The sequence below is a fragment of the Bubalus bubalis genome, chromosome 17 (genome assembly GCF_019923935.1).
Source record: "Bubalus bubalis isolate 160015118507 breed Murrah chromosome 17, NDDB_SH_1, whole genome shotgun sequence".
Taxonomy (NCBI): Eukaryota; Metazoa; Chordata; class Mammalia; order Artiodactyla; family Bovidae; genus Bubalus; species Bubalus bubalis.
In genome coordinates, this window is record NC_059173.1 from 25,919,219 (window position 1) to 25,943,143 (window position 23,925).

The following is a 23,925-nucleotide window of genomic DNA, read 5'->3' on the forward strand; positions in this document are numbered from 1 at the left end:
TTGTTGGTGAACAGCCTGGTCTGGGTGGGGTGGGACCCCCTGTGTGGTGTGCCCACTCTGTGGCCAGTCTGGCCACCCACACTAGAGAAGACCTGCCACTGGGGCTGCTTGGTGAAAAGCCTGGGTACAGAGGAAAGGGTCAACAGAACAGCAAGGAAAAGTAAGCTTGCTAATGCGTAAACTGAACCAGCAGCCACCCTGATGGGGTTTGGAATGAGGGGTGGGTCCAAATCAGCAGCCCCTTCCCATCCACAAAGCAAGTGCCTCCCTCAGCAGCTCGGAACGTTTCCAGCAGCTCATATAGCACACCTTATGAGCTCCGACTTATGAGCCCCAAACATGCATAGGGGGCTTCCCCAGTGGCTCAGGCAGTAAAGAATCTGCCGCCTGCAGTGCAGGAGACTGGGATTCGATTCCTGGGCTGGGAAGATCCCCTGGAGGAGGGAATGGCAACCCACTCCAGTATTTCTGACCGGAGAATGCCACGGACAGAGGAGCCTGATGGGCTACAATCCGTGGGGTCTCAAAGAGTTGGACACCACTCAACAACTAACACTTTGACTTTTGACTTTGAAACACACACAGAGCTATTCTGTTTCTGCTGGACAGTGTTGATGAAGATTGATTTCTTTACTCTCCTGGTGGGCGACAAGACAAGTGTATTTAATAGCATCTTGTGACATGTTTATTAAAAACATCCAGCTTAGGGGCTTCCCTATCAGTTCAGTGGTTAAGATGCTGCACTTCCATTGCAGGGGACATGGGTTTGAACCCTGATTGGGGAACTAAGATTCCCACATGCCATGTGGCACAGCCAAAAAATGGGGTGGGGGAACTGCTCATTTATGAAACAAATAAAACTTTAAAAAATGGTTTCAATTGCTCCTCTATATAAAGATATGGGGAAGCAGTGTGAGTGCCCAGTAAGGGGGGGTCCCACCGGGGGTCCCACTCCAGCTGAGCCCTCAGATTGGCGGCCTGGATGTTCTCAGTCTGAGAAGTCTGTGCAGCATCATTTGACCTGCTCCAGCCCTATTTCCTTCAATCAAGTGCCTTGGAGAAGACATAAAAGTGAATTGGTTTTAGATGAATAAACAAACATCAGGTTGGTTAGAATGAGGGCTTCCCAAAGCAAATGGGAAGGAACTCCCCTAGAGAACGCAGTCTCATTTGATTCAAACCCAATGATGAGTTAGTAATAAACTCATGGGATGGAAGTAAGTGTCTATTGTTTGCCAAATTTATCATGGATAAGACATTCGTAGGAATCTCTTGGTGGTGGGCACATGACCCTGGTCTAGCCAGTGAGATGAGAAGTCTGATGGAGCTTCTGGAAAATGTTTTTCTACCAGTTAAGAGAGATGTGCCTGAGGAGAAAACCCCCTCCCTCCTTCCTTCTTTCCATCCTTCTTGGGATGCTGGCATACGAGTGTGACGATTGGAGCTATGGCATTCACTTCGTAACCATGAGAGAAAGGTCAAAAGAATGGAAGATTAAGAACCCAGAGCATGTTGAGGTTTGATAGAAAACAACAAAATTCTGTAAAGCAATTATCCTTCAATTAAAAAAAAAAGAACACAGAGCTGGAACACCATTGAACAATTGAATCAACTTTGCAGCTTCCTACTTGAGGCTTCCTGTGATACGGGAGAATGAAATGTCTTTGTTATCTCAGTCATTATTAGTTGGGCATTCTGTTTCTTGTGTTTCCATGAATACAAGTAGAATTATTTTAATCTTTTAGATAAAGAACCTGATGATTGAAAAGCTGAGTCACTTGCCTGCTAGCAGCGGCAGAGCCAGTAAGTGACCCCAAATCTATGAGATTCCAAGACCCTCTTCTCATGGAAGTAGTGACACTGCCTTGCTGTAGAGCTGTGTGTTGAGGGGACTGAGGATCTGACAACTGAGAGGACTTCACTCTGCTGTCTCAAGATCTGAGGACTCTCCAGGCCCCACCCTTCCCTGTTGCCCAGGACTGGGGCTTGACACCATTCAAGGACATTTTCTTTAGAATAGGCATGATCAGAAATTGGAGACAGAACCCATCTTGGATGGATTTGTCACTTGTGAGCCTTGTCTGGGAGGAGAAGCCCTGACATTTCATCCCTCCAAGGATGGGATATGGACCTTTCAGTTTCTGAATCTCCCATGATGCTTAGCACTTAGCCAATGCACATCACACATCTGCCTGATGAACAAAAGTAAAGAAACAAATGGTAGGTTTTGCCTACATTGAGACCAGGTGGTCACCTGGAGACTCAGCTGAGGCACAAAATCAGCCCATGGACGGATCCTCAGGGCAGTTGGGAGGGCAAAAGGCTCACATACAGACTTTTGAAATTGTCCCCCAGTGAGGTCACAAATGCACAGGCACCATTCAGTCTAAACTCTCCAGACTGACTGTGATTGTTGTCACCCACAAGATAAAGGTCTGTATTCCTTTATCTTTCTCACAGACCCGGGGCGTGCAGGGACCTGAACCCCTCCCACCGGGAGCCACCATGGTGGGAGGGGGGTGGGCAGCACTCACCGGTTTGCCCAGCTCCGAGCCTTTCAGGAACTCATCCACGGATGCGCCCCTCCTCTTGACGTCCGGGGACTCATAGCCGTCCTCCTCGTCCGAGTTTGCATACTGTCCGCTGCTCCTCTCCAGGAAGACGCTCCTTTTCTCTAACTTGGGAGAGGAGAGGGGAGGCGTCAGGGCAGAGACCACCTGGCCTTGGGGCCCTGACCTCCGGCTTGGAGCAGATGAACTGGGCACCCTGGTAGACGGATTCACCCAAGGAAGAGAGAGGCAGGAGGAGGGCGTGGCCTAGTTCAGCTCCACCTCCGCTCGCCTGCATCCTTTCACGGGTGCTTCCTACAACTTCCTATCTCATCACACATTTCACCTGGGATGTGGTCCCACTGTCATCCAAATACTCCCCCTCCCCAGGACCCAGGCAATTTTGAGTGACAGGCAGGCAAATATATCTATGTGCCTGCACTTCTACATGTAGGTGTGTATGTATACCTGTATTAGTCAGTCGTGTCTGACTCTTTGCTACCCCATGGACTGTATGTAGCCTCTGTCCATGGAATTCTCCAGGCAAGATTACTGGAATGGGTTGCTACTCCCTTCTCCAGGGGAACTTCCCAACCCAGGGATTGAATCTGAGTCTCCCACATTGCAGGCAGATTCTTCACTATCTGAGCCACCAGGGAAACACATATGTATGTATACATACGTGTATATAAGTGTCTCTGTGTGTGTCTGTATGTATACATATACCTGTATGTATGTCTGTGTATGTACACACACACACAGCTAGAAGTCTGAAGTGAGTGAGCCAGAAGGTGACCCTTGTTTAGGAAGATGAGTCCCCAAGCCGACTCCCAGGAGGCACCTCTCAAATCCCCAGGCAGAGACCACCCGGATAGTGGGTTGTTAGCCTCTTTGCTAAGCCAAGCTGGTAGATAACCATTTCCTCTGGTTTTCTAGGTCCATATCTATGAAATGGATCCTGATTCCATCAAGATAAGACCTAAGATGCAGTCAGATAAACAGGGCATCCTTCTTCCCAAGTCAAGGCAGCCATTCTTAGGGGCTGGGTGTTTGAGGCACTTCTCCGCGCACACTCGGGGTGTGGATGGGAGATTCCATCCCAGCTGGGCTGCGGGGATGAACCACATTCCGCGGGCAGCTGAACCAGTGAGGAAAACACCTGGCCTTACCCTGCTGCTCTCGGCCACCCTCTGCGCGGCTTCCCGGGCCATGGCCTTGGCAACGGAGGTGGAGACCGGGACGCCCTGCGGCTGCGGGAGGATGCGGCTGGGCGAGGGTGACCGCCGCCCGGGGCCCGAGCCCTGCAGGCCGGGCGGCTCCAGCAGGTGCCCGTGGACTGGGGCGGGTGCCCGGCCATGTTCCCAGGCCTCGTCCACCGCGGCGTGGGGACCCGGGTGCTCATCTTTGGTTTCGGGGGCTCCGGCACTTGCTAATGGCTTCGGTGTGGGAGCAGTTCTCGGGTGGGGGGTTGGAGGCACCAGGAGGTCGGGGGGAATGGCAGCGACGGCAGAGTCCACGGACTCGCCCTGGGCAGAGAGGGTCCGCACGGTCACGCCCTTGGCTTCCAGGCTGCGCAGGCGCACCAGCTCCACGGCCGTGCCGTCTGCTGTGGGCGAGATGATCTCAGCGACCTGGACACAGAGAAAGCCGGCTCGGCTTGGGGACTGCCCGCGCCCCCAGGCTGCCCAGATACCTCCCGTGCCTCCCATGGACATCCAACTCAGACCGCGCTGCACAGCCTGCAAATCGGATCCGTATGGAGCCCCCGTTCCCGCCCAGATGTTGGCGGTTTGGAGGGACAGCTGAGCACACGCTTTTCTCCCACGTCTAGAACCAACCTAGAAACAGATGCGGGGGCCACAGAGGAATCAGAACACTAAGCTCATTACCGGCAAAGCTTGGCTCAAGGAAGATGCCATGGAGAGGCCACGAAAGACGGGCTTCCGGCTGTGGTGGAGGCATGTCTGTGGCCCCCTTTGGAGAGGGGAGCAGGGATCAGAGAGGGGGCCTTCAGCCTACAGCAGCCACTCCACAGAATGGGCTCAGAGACTCGGGTGCATCTGATATACCACCTCCTAGCCGTATGGGGAAACGGGGTGGGGAGGGTGGGGAACAGACAGAAGCTTGCTCAGGCCCTGCCCCTCTAAAGCAGCCCTGTCTATTTCATGTGCCAGGACAGGGATGAGGGCTGAGATTAGGGGCTGCCCAATGGTGTGCATTAAGGATCCTGCAGAGTTTCCAAGGCGTTGGACAAGACTACATCTCGCCAAGAATAGGTCTGGTAGAATCTGCAAGCCCATCATCTATTGAGGGGGTCCTGATGTCGTGGGACTCAAGAGAGGTGAATTTTTGGTACCCAGGGGAGAACAAGAAAGGGGTCTACCAGCAGAGTGGGGCAGGTAATCAGTGTGGGAGGGGGGCAGAGAACATTCTGGAAAGAGGATGGAGCAAAAAAGGATGGAGGTTCTCTGTGTTCTGCAACTGGGCCTGGCGTGACAGTGTGGGGATGCTTAGTAACTGCTGGTGGGTCTTGGGGATTGAGGAGGGAGGGAGGGTCACCCATTGCTGAGTGGTGAGCGGTGGCCGGGGGGCCTGGATGTGAACACCGCCCCGATAAAAACTCACCCTCTGCCCTTTTGCATACACGCCGTAGCCGGTGACATTGGCTCCATTGGATAGCCCAGTGGCCGTCAGAGCAGGCGGCCTCCAGGAGACCTGGACGGTGGCTGGGGTGGCCCCAGCTTGGACGGCAACATCTTGTGGGGGTGCTGGAGGACCTGGGGGGACAGAGGCAGAGAAGCTTTCACGACATGACCCCTTGGCAGGCAAGCTGCTACCATGCCTGACTAGCCAGTGGCACCTGGGAACGAGATCTTTCATGACAGCCTCCAGCGGACAAGGGAGAATCTGAAGTGTGATAGCAGAGCAAGAGGGCCAGGAAGTAGCAGCTCCCAGATGCACGCGGGGCCCTCCTGGAACCCACTCCCCGTGCTCGGTCTCCAGGCCAACCTGTGACTCTGGCCTGGCCATTCGGCCACAAGGTCCCAGCGTTTGCAGAGGAAAGAGACCCCCACCGCCTGTCTCTCTGTGTCCCCTCCTCCCTCCGGTTCCCTCCATCCCTCCTTCTCTCTCTGCATCGGACTTGAGGGCAGTATACTGGACCACACAGCACCCATCTCACCACCTCAAGAGAGAGGATGGAATCAGAAGCTGGAGAGAGGCGGTTCTGATGAAGCTACCAGGATGCCAACTCCACACACACACTGCCTGACCAACGAATTGAGATGCTTGCTTTGAAAGTCCTGAGCGGCTACTTCAAGCAACAAGGAGACAGGTGTCACAGCACTGGTCCTTCCCAGTGGCTCCTGGTGACAGCAGGGCTGCCCGTCTGCCCTACAACCCTCAGGCAGCTCCCTTGCCTCCAGGTCTGGTGCAGAAGTCCTGTGTCGTCGCTGTTGAGTTGCTAAGTCATGTCTGACTCTTTGTGACCCCATGGACTGCAGCCCACCAGGCTCCTTGTCCATGGATTTCCCAGGTAAGAATACTGCAGTGGGTTGCCATTTTCTTTTCCAGGGGATCTTTTCCACCCAGAGATCAAACTTGAGTCTCCTTTGTCTCCTGTCTCCATTGGCAGGCAGATTCTTTACCATTGAGCCACCTGAGAAGCCCCAAAGGTCCTATAACTATAGCATTATATTTGGAAAGAAATGTGCAACTTCTAGGAAGAAGGCCGTGAGCCTCCTCTTCCGAGACCCTGCTGTGGCCCCGTGGATTTCTGCATAAGGGAGGAAGGGCTCTTTGCTGAAGCTTTTCTACTTGCTGCTCATTCTGCTACTCACTTTGGACACCTGACATCACTTGATTCACACAATAGTCCTGTGAGTTTAGCGCATCCTCGTTTGCAAATGAGGAAATTAAGGTTCGAGGGAAGCCGCTCAGCTGTCATGTGTTGGAAGCCTGCTGGTCTTGCAGTTGATAATGCGACTCCACCCTCGACGCGCTGTGATGCGAGGCTTCCGAACTGCTGAGCAACTGGGTTCAGGAGTTAGATCTTACCTGGATGGCCCACTCAAATGTGACAACGGCTCATTATTCTTAAGGGTGTAGTCAAGAACTGAAACTGGTCTGGTGGGTTGCTGGACGCCTGCTTCTACTAGCAAGCAATGACAGTGGAGGGCCAGGGATTTGTGAGTGGGGAAGACTTGAGTATCTGTGACCTGCCAGCTCCACCCCATCCCTCCACTGGCCCAGAGGTGGCTGTCTGTCACATGGGGGCGTTTGGTCCAACCACACACCTCCTGCCTGTCACCTGTGTCATTTTCACAACTGAAACTCCTTTCCTTCTGGGCAGGCAGAGGAGCCAGTCTGCTATGGACTGACTGGACATTTGTGTCCCCCCAAATGCATAAGGCATTCACAGAAGGCAGCTGTGGGAGGTAATCAGGTCTCGAGGCTGGAGGTCCCATGAACAGGATTCGTGCCCTTATTAACAAGGTGCCATCTACCAGGAGAGGATGCGGAGGAGACACCGTCTATGAACCAGTAAGTGGGTTCACCAGACGCTGAGTCTGCCCAGGCCTTGATCGTGGACTTCCATCCTCTAGAACTGTGAGAAATAAGTGTCTGTTGGTGATAAGCCACTCAGTTTATGGTACTTTGTTATATCAGCCCAAGCTAACTCGGACACCCAGGAATTGGGTATGGACCTATAGGATCCTGCCCTGGGCTCAGTATTTCCTCTTGGTCTTCATATCTCTCCATCTCAGGGAGCTTCTCCACAAAGTCTTTCCTGGCTGTCCTAATGGATGTTCTTCTCACCTCTCCTTAGAGCCCCTAGGGTCCCCAGATTTGGTGTTTCTCACTTCTTAACCCCCAGCACCGACAATAAGACTTCATGGCAGGAATCAATGAATAGCTCCAGTCTGCACAGTAAGTCCCCTACATACAAACGAGTTCTGTTCTGAGAGCACGTTCACAAGTCCAGTTTGTTCGTAAGTCCAACAAAGTTAGCCTAGGTACCCAACTAACACAGTCAGCTATGTAGTACTGTGCTGTTCTAAGTTTATAATACATTTCATACAAATAATACATAAAAATAACAAACACAGAAAATAAAGAAAGCATTTTAATCTTACAGTACAGTACCTTGAATAGTATAGTAGTACCGTATAGCGGCTGGCATCAGTGGACAGACAAGAAGAGTTACTGACCGAAGCAGGGAGAGGAGGTGGGAGATAGTAGAGCTGAAGGATTGTCAGCAAGAGGAGATGGAGGACAAGCTATCTTTTCACCTCAATTCACACTTTCAATCTTTCTCACTTTTGTTTCCATTGTTATCACTTAGCGCTTCTTAGCAGTACCAGCTATGTCGCCGCTGCTTTTAAGCTTGGTTCCAGACATCCTGGACTGGAAATAAAGACACTGTACTACTGTCCTCTATGCAGTACTTGTAACGTACACGAAAGTACACCCACTTGTAGAGGATGCACGCATGTGACAATGTGTGCCGGACACAGGACTAACTTACGTGACTGGACATTTGAACGCACGTTCACATCTTTGAACGTGCACAACTTGAAGGCTCAAACATAGGGGACTTATTGTATCTGCAATTAACATCCTCATAGGCAGGCAATCCAACATCACCTTATAAGATGAATGAATGGACCCTTCATAAATCAGTTCCTGCTCAGACCCACTTTCTCCTTGAAACAGTGTCTGTCCCAACTGCCCCTGACCTTGCTTCTTTGTAGGTTATATTACTCTAGGCTTCCCAGGTGGTGCAGTGGTGAAGAATCCACCTGCCAGTGCAGGAGACACAAGAGATGCTGGTTTGATCCCTGGGTTGGGAAGATCCCCTGGAGGAGGGCATGAAAACCCACTCTAGTATTCTTACCTGGAAAATTCCATGGACAGAGGAGCCTGGTGGGCTACAGTCCATGGTGTTACAAAAGAGCTGGATGCGACTGAATGACTGAGCATATATGCACAGGTCAGACTCTAGTTGATGATGGGTTTCAAAAAGAGCGGAGAGCAACATGCAATAAAAAGCAGATCCATTGCAAAATGGAGGGCCCACCTTGCATTAGATGTTAGGGTTTCTGCAGCTGGTAGAAATGATCCTGGAGAACCACTAAATTGTTTGTAAAACCGACCTGACAACTGAAGTTGGGCAGAGCTGGATTAATTAATCACAGAAGACAAATCCAAGGAAAGTATCCAGACAGACGTTTCGAGGGAATTCTGTGAACATCACAGGACTAAGAAAGGCCGTTGAGAAATCAAAATAGCCCTTGAATGTTTTTGCAGACATGACCTTCTTTGCTCCAGGAAGGCTGCTCTTCTCAAGAGTTCAGGGTCCCACCCTGGGCCCAGCTCAGAAGGGCTGCCTGTTTTTGGGTGTGCCAGAATGTTCATTAAGATTTTATGGAAAACCCCAAGTGAACTTTCTGGCCAACTGAATATGTGCACCCCAGCCAAGATGAGCATGATGGAACTTTATGGAGGTGACCCTTAACAGCTGTAGGATCCGAATAAATCACACTATGGGAAGACCCCACAGGCTCATCCATTTCATCCTCTCTCTTTATGGTTTCCCTGGAGGGAGTAGGTGGGGGACTGGAGAGGGGAGCAGCCCTCCTCCTGTTACAGCTGGGAAGTCAGGGAGGAAGGTGGGGTTTCCCTAGCAGACAGAGGTGTCCGGAACCCCAAATTGTATCCACGATGGAACTTCATGTCTTCTACAGTCATATATATATCAAAAGAAAAAATGAGGGACTTCCCTGGTGATCCAGTGATTCCCAATGCAGGGGGCCAGTGTCCAAACCTAGCCCAGGAACTAGATCCCACATGCTGCAACTACGACATGGCACAGACAAATAAATAATGTGTGTGTGCGTGTGTGTGTGCATGTGTGTGCGTATGTGTGTGCACGCATGTGTGCATGTGCGTGTGTGTGTGTGCGTGCGAGTGCACGTGTGTGTGTGCATGTGTGTGTGTGTGTGTGCATGTGTGTGTACGTGTCCATGATCAGTCGTGTCCGACTCTTTGCGACCCCATGGACTGTAGCCTGCCAGGCTCCTCTGTCCATGGGATATTTCCAGGCTAGAATACTGGAGCAGGTTGCCATTTCCTTCTCCAGGGGGTCTTCCTGACCTAGGGATTGAATCCCCATTTCTTACATCTCCTGCATTGGCAGGCAGATTCTTTACCACTAGCGCCACCTGGGAAGCCCATAAATAAATACATACATAAATAAATATTTTTTAAAATAACGAAGATGAAAAGAAAAAATGAGAGTGAGAGAACAATTGTGAGAGTGCTACAGGCACCCCCTTTCTCTGTTTCTCTCAGTGAGCACGTATTCAGGAGTCGGTGGCCCCAGGAAGACAGACCTTCCTGCCCCCTAGGAGGCTCCCGTTGCTTCCTGTCTGTAGGATGAGTCTCTTACAGATGCAAGCATTAAATATGTCCAACAACACAGCCCCTAAACAGAATCAGAGTTCTCTCTCCCTTGCCCTCCGTCTCTGTCTCGCACACACATACATGGCTCATGCGTGTATTTCATGCTTCCCAGCTGATTCAAGGATGCTCCAGGACAGTACTGGCTGTCTGCAGCTCCCCTCCTGCTCCCCCCTCCCGCCCCTCCACTTGCACAGGGTGACATCCTGGTATCCCCTCCCTTGAGGGGACCCCTGCCAGAAAGCGGGCTCACCTGCAGGCAGCGTGGAAAACTCCACGAAGGCCTCCTTCCTCTCCCTTTGCTCCAGGGGTAGCTGCCAGGGCATCTGATGGGGCTTGGCCAGGACCTTCACCTTGTAAGCCATGTTGGGCCTGAGGTTGCAGAACTGGTACTTGTACCTGGCGGCCCTGACGATATCCAACTCCTGCTCGTTGAGGAAGATGACGTGGCTGTAGTTGCTGTTGGTGGGCAGCCAGGACAGCTGGGCAGAGATCTGGGTGATGTTGTCCACGCGCAGGTGGGAGGGAGCCACCACCACATCCTTGCCCACCAGCAGCGTGCACCGCAGCTCGTCTGAGCTGCCCCGGCTGGTGACGCACTGCACGGAGATGCGGTAGGTGCAGGCTGCCATGTTCAGCTTCTCCACCAGGGCCTTGGTCCTGCCGCCCAGCGCCAGGCTCAGGCGCGTCTCCGCGTCCACCAGCACGTTGTAGCTGTTCACGGTCCCCCAGCCTGGGGGCACTGCCGGGGGCTCCCAGCCCACAATGACACTTTTGGCGAGTTGTTTGATGAGGGTGATTTTCCGAGGGTAAGGCACGATGTCTTCTCCGATGTCGTCGATGTTCACGTCCAGCGTCCCTGCCCCGTGGTCGGCGAGGCTGGAGTCCGTGAGTGTCGGAGAGTGGAGGTCTAGAATGTTCTCCCCCTCCGAGCCGATGCCCGCGTGGTTGATGAAGTTCTGATCCTGGTCATTCCCCAGCGTGCTGGCCAGTCGAGACTCGTTGTCCTGGATGAAATCCACGAAGTTGGAGGGCACCAGGCCCCGCTGCCCATCCAGAAGCTCCCCTGTGGGGCCAGGGACAGGGTTAACACCCGACCATCCGTGGGGGCCCCCAAGGTCCTGCTGTGGAGTCTGCACCTCCCCCCGAGGGGACCATATGGAAAGCAATGGGGTTATGGTGGATTCCTCAGTTCTTTCCAGGAACCTCTTCAACATCACCTCCTCAGGAACCCCTACCCTGTGTCTGTACCCCACTACCTGCCATCTGCCACCCCCATCAGTCATGGTGTCTTTCCCCCATAGTGCCTACCACACCATGATCATCCCCTGTGTACACCTTTCCCAATTAGGATGAAGGTCTGGGAGGGCAGGGACCTGTTCTTTTTTTAATTGAAGTATAATTGCTTTACAATGTTGTATTAGTTTCTGCTGTACAATAACATGAATCAACAATATGTATACATATATCCCCTCCCTCTTGACCCTCCCTCCCATTTCCCCCCCCACCCTACCCCTCTAGGTCATCACAGAGCATCGAACTGAGGTCCCTGTGCTATACAGCGACTTCTAATGAATGGGTAAAGAATATGTTGTACAAATGTAAAATGGAATCTCACTCGGCCATAAAAAGGAACAAAGCTGGGTCATTTGTAGTGATGTGGATGGACCCAGAGTCTGTCATTCAGAGTGAAATAAGTCAGAAAGGGAAAAACAAATAATACCTCAGTGCATGTGTGTGGAATCGAGGGAAATGGTACTGATGGAGCTATCTGCAGGGCAGGACTAGAGATGCAGACATGGAGAACAGACTTGCAGACACAGTGGGGGAAGGAGAGGGTGGGACGAATTGCGGGAGGACAGGGACCTTTGTTCCCCGCTGGTCCTAGAGCCACACCTGGCACGCAGTAGGTGTTCAGTAAGTGTTTATCAGAAGAATGAACCGCATGTAAAATATGTGGGTTCGGAGGCTGTTACACATCTTACTCTGATTTTTGATTGTATGATGACACAAATGGCAATTAAAAGGTGACCTTCCCCCTCCTTGCAAAGCAGTATGTCCATCTTAGCAAAATTCCCCAAACGTGTCCATTTGGTGGGAAACAGAGACGATCTATCGGGTGCCAGAGCCACCCGTAGGCTGAGTGGCCAAAAAATGCCACCAAATTAGTTCTTGTGGCCGCAGGCGATCCCAGCGGGGATCGCTTTTTGTTTCAGGAAATGGTCTCATTTCTGTGTGTTCTTTTTATTCATGGGGCATGAGAGCCCGCTGAGAGCAGAGCTCTGGAAAACCGTGAAGTGTTTTGAAGATCTTCAAAGATGACACAGTTTGGATAATCTTGCAATACCAGCAGGCAAGGGCTGTTCGTTTCCCTGATTTGTCGCAGAAAAGGCTTGACTAGGGGTCCCGGGGTCTGGGAGGCTCGGAGTATATGAAACGAACAGCAGGTTCTGCTCCCAGTATACCCTCCCCCACAGGGAATGTGCAGTGGGCCCAGGAGAGGGAGGCTGACCACTGAATTGGTCCTGATTCTCCCAGAATCAATGAGGGTCTGAATCTGCTCCTGTCCTCAGCTGGGGGGCGGGGCTGGTGGGCCTTGAGATGTCAATCTTTGCCTTGAGGATGCTCTGAAAACACAGCCTCATTCGACACAAGGGAAGAAGGAGGAGGGGGATGGGAGTGACAGCAAGTCCTACGTACCAGGCCCCTACTTCAGACCCCACACCTTCTTCCTTATTTATCCTCACAGCCACTTCTCATGTTGGGAACTGTGAACCTCTATCTGCACAATGAGGGGAGATACTTCTCCCCTGTCATATGGACAGAGCACTGAGCCTTGCCGCCTGCCTTTAACCCAGCCTCCAGAAAGTCTACATGGGCACAGTGCTGGTGCAAATATTCTATAGAATTCCAGCGAGGGTTTTCTGGCAGCCACCCTGGCACACAGGCCACCCAGGGCACACGGTTCTCCCCCGTGTGCACCTCGGTGATGGCAACATGAATTTATGTTAAGAGCTCAAACTGTTTTGCCACTAGTCCTGGTGAAATTTCTCAGGTGGTCCAGTCACAGCCATGCCTCTGTTCCCCTGGTAGCAAACAGAAAGCGAGAATTTCAAGGATCTCAGATTCTAGCATCTTCCCAGACAGAAAACCAGCTAAGGCTGGGCTGCTGACCTCAGGCTACCAGACCTCAGGCCAAGACATCAACACCAAGAGCCGAGAGTGTGGCTGAAAACTCCAAGAAAACATCATGAGGTCATGACAGAGAAATCGGCTTGTTTAGTAAGAAATAGTTTTTTTCTGCTCAGAGGAAACCAAGACTCTTCTATTAGGGCAATAGAAAAGTTTAGGGAACCGAGAAATCTGGACTTAGGAAGCTGCTGGGGATGTTACATGCTCATCCTCTAGCTACAAAAGTGACCAAGAGTATGAGTTTTGGGTAGAGGAATTTGAGATTCCTGATTTTACACCATGGCAAGTGCCTATGAAGGAAGTGGTCAGACAGGATGTGAGGCCAGACCGCCCAAAGTTAACAAGAGAGCCTGAAGGTCAATGGGAGTGCTGTTAACCAGGTGAGGTCACCTGAAAGGAGCCTTGGCCCTGCTGTGGGGACGGTGCTGTGCAGTAAGACGGGGACAGTGTGGGGAGACACTTGTCTGTCAGCCCCACGTGTCTGCAGTAGCTCCTGGGAAGCTCCGTGGACGTGAATGTGAGATGGTGTGCACTCCGTGTCAGAGGGTTGCTTGGGCTTAAAAATAGGAAACCCTACTCAGTCAACCAAAAGGAGAACAGACACCTCATGATTCTGGAGGGCAGGAGGGTCAGAGAGGAGACTGGGGCGGCCAGAAGTGATGGGGGCCCAGCCCTGACCTGGCTTGCATGTGCCCACCGCCCACCAGGCTCTCACTGACCTTCATAGAAGCCATCCTCATCCATGTCTCCATAGACGTAGAGATACTTCCCTGCTGTGAGGGGCAGCTCAGCCTCTGGGTTCTCATTGGGCCCATCGAAGGGGTTATAACTAGAGGGAGAGACAGACCCACTAGGTGAGGCTCTGGGTGGAGACTGACACCAGCCCATCCCTTCCAGAGCACAGAGACCTCCTGTCTGCTGTCACCTGGATATTTTCTTTTTCTTTCTTTTCTTTTCAAAAATTTTTTTTCTTTTGCCTGTATATTTTAGACCCATGCAATGGTTTGGTACCTGTGAGTTGTGTGTGCTCTGAAAACTCAGACCACTAATGTCTCAGCTCACACAGATTTAAAGCTAAATGGTAATTCTGCAACCAAGCTGTATACTCAGACTCCTTCGTATCAGATGTCATTTGTGTGTGTGTACACATGTGCTCAGTGTACTGCTGCTAAGTCACTTCAGTTGTGTCCAACTCTGTGTAACTCCATGGACGGCAGCCCACCAGGCTCCCCCACCCCTGGGATTCTCCAGGCAAGAACACTGGAGTGGGTTGCCATTTCCTTCTCCAATGCATGAAAGTGAAAAGCGAAAGTGAAGTCGTTCAGTCATGTCTGACTCTCAGCGACCCCATGGACTGCAGCCTTCCAGGCTCCTCCATCCATGGGATTTTCCAGGCAAGAGTACTGGAGTGGGGTGCCATTGCCTTCTCTGGAATCATATAATTCCAAATTATATTGTGACTCCCTGGACTGCAGCCCACCCAGCTCTTCTGTCCATGGAATTTTCCAGGCAAGAATAGTGGAGTGAGTTGCCATTTTCCTTCTCCAGGGGATCGTCCCAATTCAGGGATCAAACCCATGGCCCTTGTGTCTCCTGCATTGGCAGATGAACTCTTTACCACTAGTGCCACCTGGGAAGCCCAGAAGATGTTTAAATGATTCCAAATTATATGTTTTAACAAGCTTCTAAATTGGTAAGCAAATTAAAAAGCTACTAAGGACTTCCCTGGTGGTCCAGTGGCTAAGACTCCAGGCTCCCAGTACAGGGGGCCTGAGTTCAATCCCTGGTCAGGAAACCAGGTCCTATATGCTGCAACTAACACTGGCACAGGCAAATTAAAAAAAAAATAAAGTAATTAACTCTATAATGTTTCAATACATTTTATTGAGGGAAGGTAGAATTGTATGATATATACTATTTAGTTATCTGTGTACCTTTTAGGCTTCGCAATATGACATGATTATCTTTTCCCTCATGAAAAACTCTGTCATATCCATTTTAATGGTTATATAATATTCCACTGGATAGACTAACATTCTTTAATTGATCCCATGTTGGGCATGGATATTTCTTCAAACGTTTGGCTGATATAATCAGTGCTACATCCAATGTCCTTATCAACATATCTTTGCTCACTAGCCCACTTTCTTCCTAAAGATGAGTCCCCAGGAAGCATACTTGTTTGGCCAAAGCCATGCACATTTTGAAGGTCTTGGGTATGTTCAGCAAAATATACTGAAAATGATGCACATTTTATCTTCCCCTCTCTACCAGGACTATAAAAATGTCCTTTTCAAGTCCTCAAGATATTGGAATTAACATTTTAAAAAGTCACCTCCACTTGCAGAAAAGAACTTATGAGATGATTTTTAATTTTCTAATTAAAAGATTGGTTAATTAAAATAACAGGAAACGCCTCATCAAGAAAAAGAAAATGTGGCATGACTGATTGTGGCAGATGACTGGATAAACAAAAGAACAGCTTCACTCATTGTCCTGTCACACAAGGGGTGAAGCCACAGCCCTTAGGCCCACCCAGGAACAGTGTGCCCTTGAAGGATTCGGGACGGGAAAATAGAATAAGGCCTCTGTGGTTTCAGTAAGATGGGCATCTTAAGAAAGAATTTCAGTGACTCCAGGTTCTGGCATCTTCCCAGACATACAAAAGCACTAAAGTCATTAACTTGAGAAATGTGTTCTTTGTGATCAGTAGGGCTTCCCTGGTGGCTCAGAGGGTAAAGCATCTGCCTGCAATGCGGGAGACCTGGGTTCGATCCCTGGGTTGGGAAAGATCCCCTGGAGAAGGAAATGGCAACTCACTCCAGTACTCTTGCCTGGAGAATCCCATGGACATAGAAGCCTGGTAGGCTACAGTCCGTGGGGTCGCAGAGAGTCAGACATGACTGAGAGACTTCACTTTCACTTTCAGAACTATTTTAATGCTTGACTATATGAATTTCCCAGCCAAAAAAATTCTTATATGTCCTGGTTCCTCCCCTAACTCTTCAGAGTAGTTTCTCAGAGCTACCAAGGGCTGTCTCTTAAGCCACAGTCCTTGGGATGCCCTGAATAAAATGTAACTCACAGCTTTTACATCATGCATTTTTTTCTTCAGTCAGCAGTAGTCTTTCGCTGTAACTAATCATGGTGATGTGATGATGGTTACCCACCAGCAGCCCCGTGAGTTACCAGCACTTTCCTCTCCGTGTTTTATTTGATCCCCATTAATGCCCAGTGAGGAATGCAGAGATGATATTAATATTATTATTCCCAATGTTCATGGCCAATTGTGATGACTTATCCAAAGTCATAAGCTCATTAAGAGGTGGGTGTGGAACCAGAGGACTTCCCAGGTGGGCTAGTGGGTAAAGAACCCACCTATCAGTGAAGGAGACGTAAGAGACACATGTTCGATACCTGGGTGGGGAAGATCCCCTGGAGGAGGGCATGGCAACCCACTCCAGTATTCTTGCCTGGAGAATCCCATGGACAGTGTAGCCTGGCGGGCTACAGTCCATAGGGTCGCAAAGAGTTGGACATGACCAAAGTGACTGAGGCAGCAGGCAGCTGGAACCAGAATGAAGGCCTCCTGATCTTCATCCTGTGAGGTTTTAACTATACCAAGCCACCCTTTACCTTAGAGCCCAGAGGTCCAGTAACATCATCCAGTACTCTGAGGGTTTTCCTGTGTCAGTAACTTCCCTGGGGCATTTGCATCAGGAAGATAGCACACTTTACAATGTGGTCCATCTGGTTGGAGGTGGGGTGGGGTGGTAAATACACCACCAGGAAAACACAGAGGATGGAAATGGAGCTTGCTGAGCACCCTGGCTCTGGCTGGTGACCTCATGTTGGAAGCACACTGGTTGACCACATGTGCTTTCTCTTTGCCTGGTTTCATGCTGGCTGTGAATCCAGACTCTGGGTGCCTTGGCTCTTGGGCACCTTCCCTGGAATGAGGTCTCGTCTTCCCAGGAAAGTGAAGGGAAGGTGAGTCTGGCAGGCACACGGCCCCTGCAGCCTTGAGGGACCAGGCTCATCGCTGGGAAGGGAAACAAAACTGGTGAGGAAGACAAACCCGAAGCCAGCTCAGCATCCCGGCCATGACTCCAACTCACTGGCCTGGAGGGTGTGTTGTGCTGAGCAGCTGTGCTCAGCCTGGTTCCACACACACACAGGAAGAACCATCCTCCAATCAGACACAGGGTAGGTGTGAGCCCTCCTTCCCAGGTCCCCAGATTGGTGTCCTCAAAGTTCTCCCCGGCACTGTGGCAACGTCCCCACAGACCATGTGAAGGATGCTCGTGGGTGCAGTCAGCCTTCAGATGGGGGACCCTCCTCAGGGGCTGTCTGGCATCCTCACCCAGGACTCTCCAGCCCAGGGCAGCTTCTCCATAGGCTTCCATCATCTCAATGTCAGAAGTGGGTGTGCACTGGTAAAATTAGTGGATCAGCAGAAAATAATTTACTGATCAGCAGATCAGTTATTTGAGATGATTCTCACTGGAGGAAGCAAAAGGCTTTGAAGATATATGGATAGCTCATCCCCTACCACCTCTGCTTGAACAAAGTCTAAGCATCTCATGCTGGAGGCATCCACACCATTGGTGATAGCTCCTGAAGTCTGATTTCTCAGCAGTTCTGTGCACAGCCCTGAGGTGGGACTCTGGTGCCTGATGCCAACTAAGAGGGCAGTGGCATCTGTCCTGCCTGCCCTGGCCAGCCCGGCCTGCAGAGGGTCACTGGAGAGTCTAGGAAGACAAAAGCCCAGGTCTTTACTAAGCATAAAGTACTGGAAGTCTGACTTCCGTATCTGCTTTTTGTGACTATTTGATTCATTCGTGTCTGTACGCATGGCTGACTTTGGGTGGAGGCTTGTTGCATTATAATCAGGCAGGAAAGCTGTGGCCAGGTGGCTAACCCTCACCCATCTCAAAGTTTTCGGTGGCGACCACCAGGAATCTGAGAGTCATCCATGACCAGACTGGCTCACGTTAGTGGACACGGACACATGGGTCCTCCAACGAGAGCTCAGCTCCCAGGCCGTGACGGCTGCGTGATGCAGCCAGGCACTGGACAGACAGGGAAGATGCTGGAAAGGTGCTGAGCAGGGTGTTCTGGGCAAGGGTAACACTCTTTGAGTTTCAGCTTGCTGCCTGTTATGTGGTGAATTGCATCCCCCCAAAAAGATGTTCGGATCCTACGTCCTGGCCCCTGTGGAGGTGAGGTTATTTGGAAATAGGGTTTTTGCAGGTGTGATCAAGTTGGGATGGGGTCGTACTGGAGTAGGGAGGGCCCTTAGCCCATGGCAGGGGTCCTTGTAAAAGGAGGAGGGAACACATAGAGGCAGAGGGAAAGAGAGCACAGGAGGATGGGGCAGAGTGGAGTGGGGCGTCTAAGTTGAGGAACCTCAAGGATGCTGACAGCCAGCTGGGAGAGGCAGGATGGTCCTCCTCTGGGGGCTTCAGAGAGCACAGTCCCACCCACACCTCAACTTCCCACCTCTGGCTTCCAGAACTGGGAGAGAATGGACTTCTATGGTTTTAAGCCATCCAATCGGTGACAGTTCTGAATGGCAGCCCCAGGAAACTAATACACTATCCAAACTCTGTCTATCAGAACAGAGAAACTCTTTGTTTTGTTCAGTCACTAAGTCACGTCCGACTCTTTGCGACCCCATGGACTGCAGTACACCAGGCTTCCCTGTCCTTCACTATCTCCTGGAGTTTCCTCAGACTCATGTCCATTGACTTGATGATGCCATCCAACCACCTCATCCTCTGTCGCCCCCTTCTCCTCTTGCCCTCAATCTTTCACAGCATCAAGGTCTTTTCCAGTGAGTTGGCTCTTCTCATCAGGTGGTCAAAGTATTGGAGCTTCAGCTTCAGCTTCAGCATCAGCCCTTCCAATGAATATTCAGGGTTGATTTCCTTTAGGATTGACTGGTTTGATCTCCTTTCAGTCCAGGGACTCTCAAGAGCCTTCTCCAGCACCACAATTAAAAGTATCAATTCTTCGGCACTCAGTCTTCTTTGTGGACCAACTCTCATATTCATATATGACTACTGGAAAAACCATGGCTTTGACTATGTGGACCTTTGTCAGCAAAGTCTCTGCTTTTTAATACTCTGACTAGGTTTGTCATAACTTTTCTCCCAAAGACAATCTCTTGGCATTCTCCAAAGCCTGGCTGAACTCCCGCCTCTTCTCAGTGCCGGGAAAGGGACCTATCAGCTCATGGAGTGTCCTACCCATCACCCCACCTGCCCCGAGGCCGCCCACCCTCACAGATGTTCAGAGGATGCAGAGAGGAGCATTGCCCTTACCTGTAGCGGGCGACACACAAGTGGACCTTGCCCGAGTACCTCTGCTTGGCGGTATTGGAATTCCGATCATTATCCATCTATTAAAGACAATGGATATGCAGGTTATTGACGCCGAAGGCTTCACATTTCATGCTGGAAACACACAGGGAATCTCTTCCACGGTGTCCCCAGGATTTTCAGCCTCACATGGTGAGGACTCTGCCCACCATGAGATTCTGCCACACCTGGGTTCTCAGTTTTGGGCATGCCCCAGAGACAGGGTAGGCTCCTGGGTCACACAGAGAACATTTATAAAGGACTCATCTCCTCCAGTACTGTCTGATGTCACTTCTATGTGGAATCTAAGAAATAACACAAATGAAGGTATGTGCAGAACACAGACAAATTTAGGTTACCAAAAAGAGGGAGAGATAAATTAGGGGTGTGGGATTAACAGTTACGCCCTGCTGCTGCTGCTGCTAAGTCACTTCAGTCGTGTCCGACTCTGTGCGACCGCATAGACGGCAGCCCACCAGGCTCCCCCGTCCCTGGGATTCTCCAGGCAAGAACACTGGAGTGGGTTGCCATTTCCTTCTCCAATGCATGAAAGTGAAAAGTGAAAGTGAAGTCACTCAGTCGTGTCCGACTCTTCGCGACCCCATGGACTGCAGCCTACCAGGCTCCTCCGTCCATGGGATTTTCCAGGCAAGAGTACTGGAGTGGGGTGCCATTGCCTTCTCCAGTTACGCCCTACTATATACAAAGTAAAAGAACAACAAGGATACACTGTATAGCACAGGGAATTAGAATCATTATCTTGAAATAATCTATACTGGAGTATAATCTACAACAATACTGAATCACTATGCTGTACATCTGAAACTAACATAATTATAAATCAACTATGTGTGGTGTATACATGCTAAGTCTTTGCAACTCTATGGACTGTAGCCTGCCAGGCTCCTCTGTCCATGGGAGTTGTTCCATGGACAAGAATTCTCCAGGCAAGAATACTGGAGTGGTTGCCATGCCCTCCTCCAGGGGATCTTTCCAACCCAGGGATTGAACTCTCATCTCTTACGTCTCCTGCATCGGCAGGCAGGGTCTTTACCACTATTGCCACCAATATAATATTGTAAATCAAATATACACCAATATAAACAACAACAACAACACATAAAGAGCCACTTTAAAAAAGATCTCATCTTCTCTCACAGAGTGGTGAGCACTGTGATTTAAGGCCTGAGACGGTCACTGCTCCAGAGCCTGCCAGGCTCCTTGGAGGACAAAGTTAGCCCAAGCTCTGTGTCCTCAGCCCTCGAGGACCCCGTACAGGGAGGGGAGTGCTCGCACATGGATGGTGCCTGGTGCTCCTGGGAATCCTGCATGGAGGAGACGACACCGAGCTCCTTTCTCCCGGTGCCCCCTCCCCCTGCCCTACTCCTCTCTGCCTATGGAGGCTACAACCATCTTGGGGTTGTGGGTAGGGTAGGACAGGGCCCCAAGCTGGAGGAGTGGGTGGTTTTTCTCCCAGGGGAGGGTGGGAGTGACTGTGACTTGTCATGTGTAGCCCCCTCCTCTGCCCCCCACCCCAGGAGAAAAAGGCCCGGGACTCCTGCCTGTTCCCTCCCCACAACACACTCCCACCCCTCCCCTCTGGAGCGGGCTCCGCAGGAGTTAGACCACAGCACTTCCGTCTCAGGGTCTTTCAGTGGTTTCAGCCTGGACTGAGCCAAAATTTGAGAGCTTGCTTGAGGTTTCAACTCGCCTCCCACCCCATCCCCAGCTCCTCTCCAGCCCAGCGGCCTTCACCTGGGCTCCTGCTCATAGATAGACCACAAATGGTCCATGGCCAGTCTGAGAAGGGCTGCCCTGTCCTCTGCCTCGTCCCTGCTTGTTGGGTTCAGGACATTCACTGTTAGCCGACTTTTAGATGTTGACTCGTTTATGGTCATTCTGCCCATGAAAGCAGGGACTCCCTTGTCTGCAAACTGGGCCCTCACACCCTGGCATAGAGTAGGTGGTCAATGAAGATGGGTTAATGGGAGTGAAGGCAGAAAGGGAACTAGGGAGAGAGGGTGGGAGGGCCACCCACAGCCACAGCCCACATCGTGGGTAGCAGGGCAGCTGGCCGAGGCCAGGACAGGACTCACGTCTGATTCAAATCTGCATCTTGGGCCACCGGATCTTGACAGGAAGGTGGGCTTGACGGACAGAGGTTCCGGCTTGTCACCCTGGAGCGGGAGGGGCCGGATATATTCACCGATCACAGTGCGGCTTCCAAGGGCACTCTCCTGACCTGGACACGAACATTGGAATGATGTGAAAGATGGTACAAAGGAAATAACCAAAGCACACTGGACATTTGCCTTCCCTGTGGGTCTTTCCTGTCTTTGGCATCAGCCTTTGAGTTTCATTTCAGAACCCACCCATCTCCCACTCTTCATCTACACCCTCTGATCTGGGCCATCCATCTGGCAGAGTCCATTCCTGGCTACACTGGTTGTTTGGTGGAGATAGTGTTGCACGCAAGATGGGAAGGTCCCATCAGAGAGACCTTCGTGGGAGTCATGAGCAAAGAGGCTCTCCTTTTCCTCAGCTTAAAACAGAAAGGAAATGAGATTTAGTAGTACAGCAGCCACAGTGTCCCCAGGAGGAGGAAACTCCATCTGACAATTGAGCCTGCTCATAGAAGGAGGAGCTGAAGGTGGAGAGGCAGGAATCAGGTCCAGATGGCATGGTTGGAGCCCTTGAATCCAACTGTGTGTTCATACGCTAAGTTGTGTCCGACTCTTTGCACCCCATGGGCTGTGCCACACCAGGCTTCCCTGTCCTTCACTATCTCTGGGAGTTTGCTCAAATTCATCTCCATTGAGTCAGTAATGCTATCTAACCATCGCAGCTGTACCTGAAGCTAAGCCATCTTCATCTACTCTACATGATAAATAAATTCCTTTTTGCTCACACTAGTGTATGTCAGCTTTCCTGTCACTTATTATTAATAATACAACCTGAACAGTCCTGACATACACAAAGTGGCCAAATGGTCAGGTTTATGGCTGAAAAATACTTTTGATAAGAGATTCACTAGGACCAAGCAGATCTCTACCCATCCTGTCCTCGTGGGGTTGCTGGCCCTGTCCCAGGCACTGTGGGGGGGAGGTGGGGCGGGCAGGGGAGAATCAAGACCCTTGATCAGTGCTGGCCCAGACCGTTGGATTAAAGTCAGGAGTGTATTTTTAGGATCAGACATGAATTACAGAATTAATTTTTTCTCCCTCCCCGAGCTCTCGCTGCCCAGTGGGCTGCAGACACCCTTCGCTGGCTTTGTCTAGCCTCTGGCTGTGGCTCTCCCATCATGGGGACTGGTTCACAGAGGAAGATGACTCACTGAGCCCAAATCAGGAGAAACAAACACTGTAAGAAGTGTTCCACAAAGACTGCATAGAAGTCACCCCCTCAGTCCCAGTCTGATTAACAAAACGGTGGCAAAGCATCACTGCAACAGAGAATTGATGCTGAAATAGACCCCCGGGCCCTGCAAGGAGGCCAGACCCCAGGGAGCAGCAGCCTGGCCCTGGTCACTGCCCAGGATCCCTAATGCCCACAGCAGCGCTCGGCATTCAGCAGGTGCAAAGTCCCTATTTACTCAGGGAATCGACTCTCAAATCCTGCAGCCTCAGGAAGTCAGCTGAGGACGCGGCCTGCTGCTTCAGTGCTGCAGTGGAAGGGTGTCACTCTGACATGGGACTCATCCAGATCAGTGACCTGTGAGTGGAAGTGACGTGTCCTACTTTGGGGTGGAAGCCCTTTTGAGCCAGTGTCTAATTTGTTATGCTTCCTTTCCCCTGAGATGGAACATTCCAGACAGAGGAGGCTCAGCATTCCCGACTAAAGACAGTGTGGAACCCACTCCCTGATCCAGTCTGAGGTGGACATGGAGCAGGATCAAAAGAGAGAGAGACTTGTGCTGTTTTAAGCCCCTGAGATTTGAGGATTTTGTTACTGCCACTGAACCTAGCCTGTCCTGACTGATACACTGCTGCTGGGAGTAGCAAGGGGTGAAATGACCAGAGTTGCCTCCAATTTACATTTTACTTAAACAAATCCAGTTCTCTAGAGAAAAATAATCTGATGCTTGTGGCATGTTTTACCTGCCCTTCTGCTCTTTGAGTGAATGTGAGATTAGACACAAAATCATGTTGTGCCCTCAGTTGCACATTCCTTCATGATCTGCATGCCTCAGGATACATATTTTTTGGAAAATATGGCCACTGAGCCCAAAACAATGGCTTTATCTGGTGTTTCACCAAAACTCAGCTCCAATACTGGAAGGAAACTGGCGGTGGAGGGGTGGCCCTGAGAGATGACACGCCCCCTTCCTAGTACATGTCCAAGGATAATTCTGTCCCTGTGTG

At 50.9% G+C, this 23,925-nt stretch overlaps 1 protein-coding gene across 12 annotated transcripts in view; it reads right to left on the bottom strand.

The window, feature by feature from the left end:
• Nucleotides 1-23,925, bottom strand: part of RIMBP2 (RIMS binding protein 2) — a 307,318-nt gene that overhangs the window by 34,022 nt on the left and 249,371 nt on the right. For all 12 annotated transcript variants that reach the window (XM_044930306.2, XM_044930303.2, XM_044930307.2 and 9 more), the window contains 7 exons: nucleotides 21,661-21,806; nucleotides 19,529-19,605; nucleotides 13,922-14,031; nucleotides 10,264-11,076; nucleotides 5,175-5,326; nucleotides 3,719-4,180; nucleotides 2,535-2,678 (listed from right to left, as the gene is read on the bottom strand). In XM_044930306.2, coding sequence (XP_044786241.1) covers nucleotides 2,535-2,678; nucleotides 3,719-4,180; nucleotides 5,175-5,326; nucleotides 10,264-11,076; nucleotides 13,922-14,031; nucleotides 19,529-19,605; nucleotides 21,661-21,806 — 1,904 coding nt within the window. The remainder of the gene's footprint in view (nucleotides 1-2,534; nucleotides 2,679-3,718; nucleotides 4,181-5,174; nucleotides 5,327-10,263; nucleotides 11,077-13,921; nucleotides 14,032-19,528; nucleotides 19,606-21,660; nucleotides 21,807-23,925) is intronic.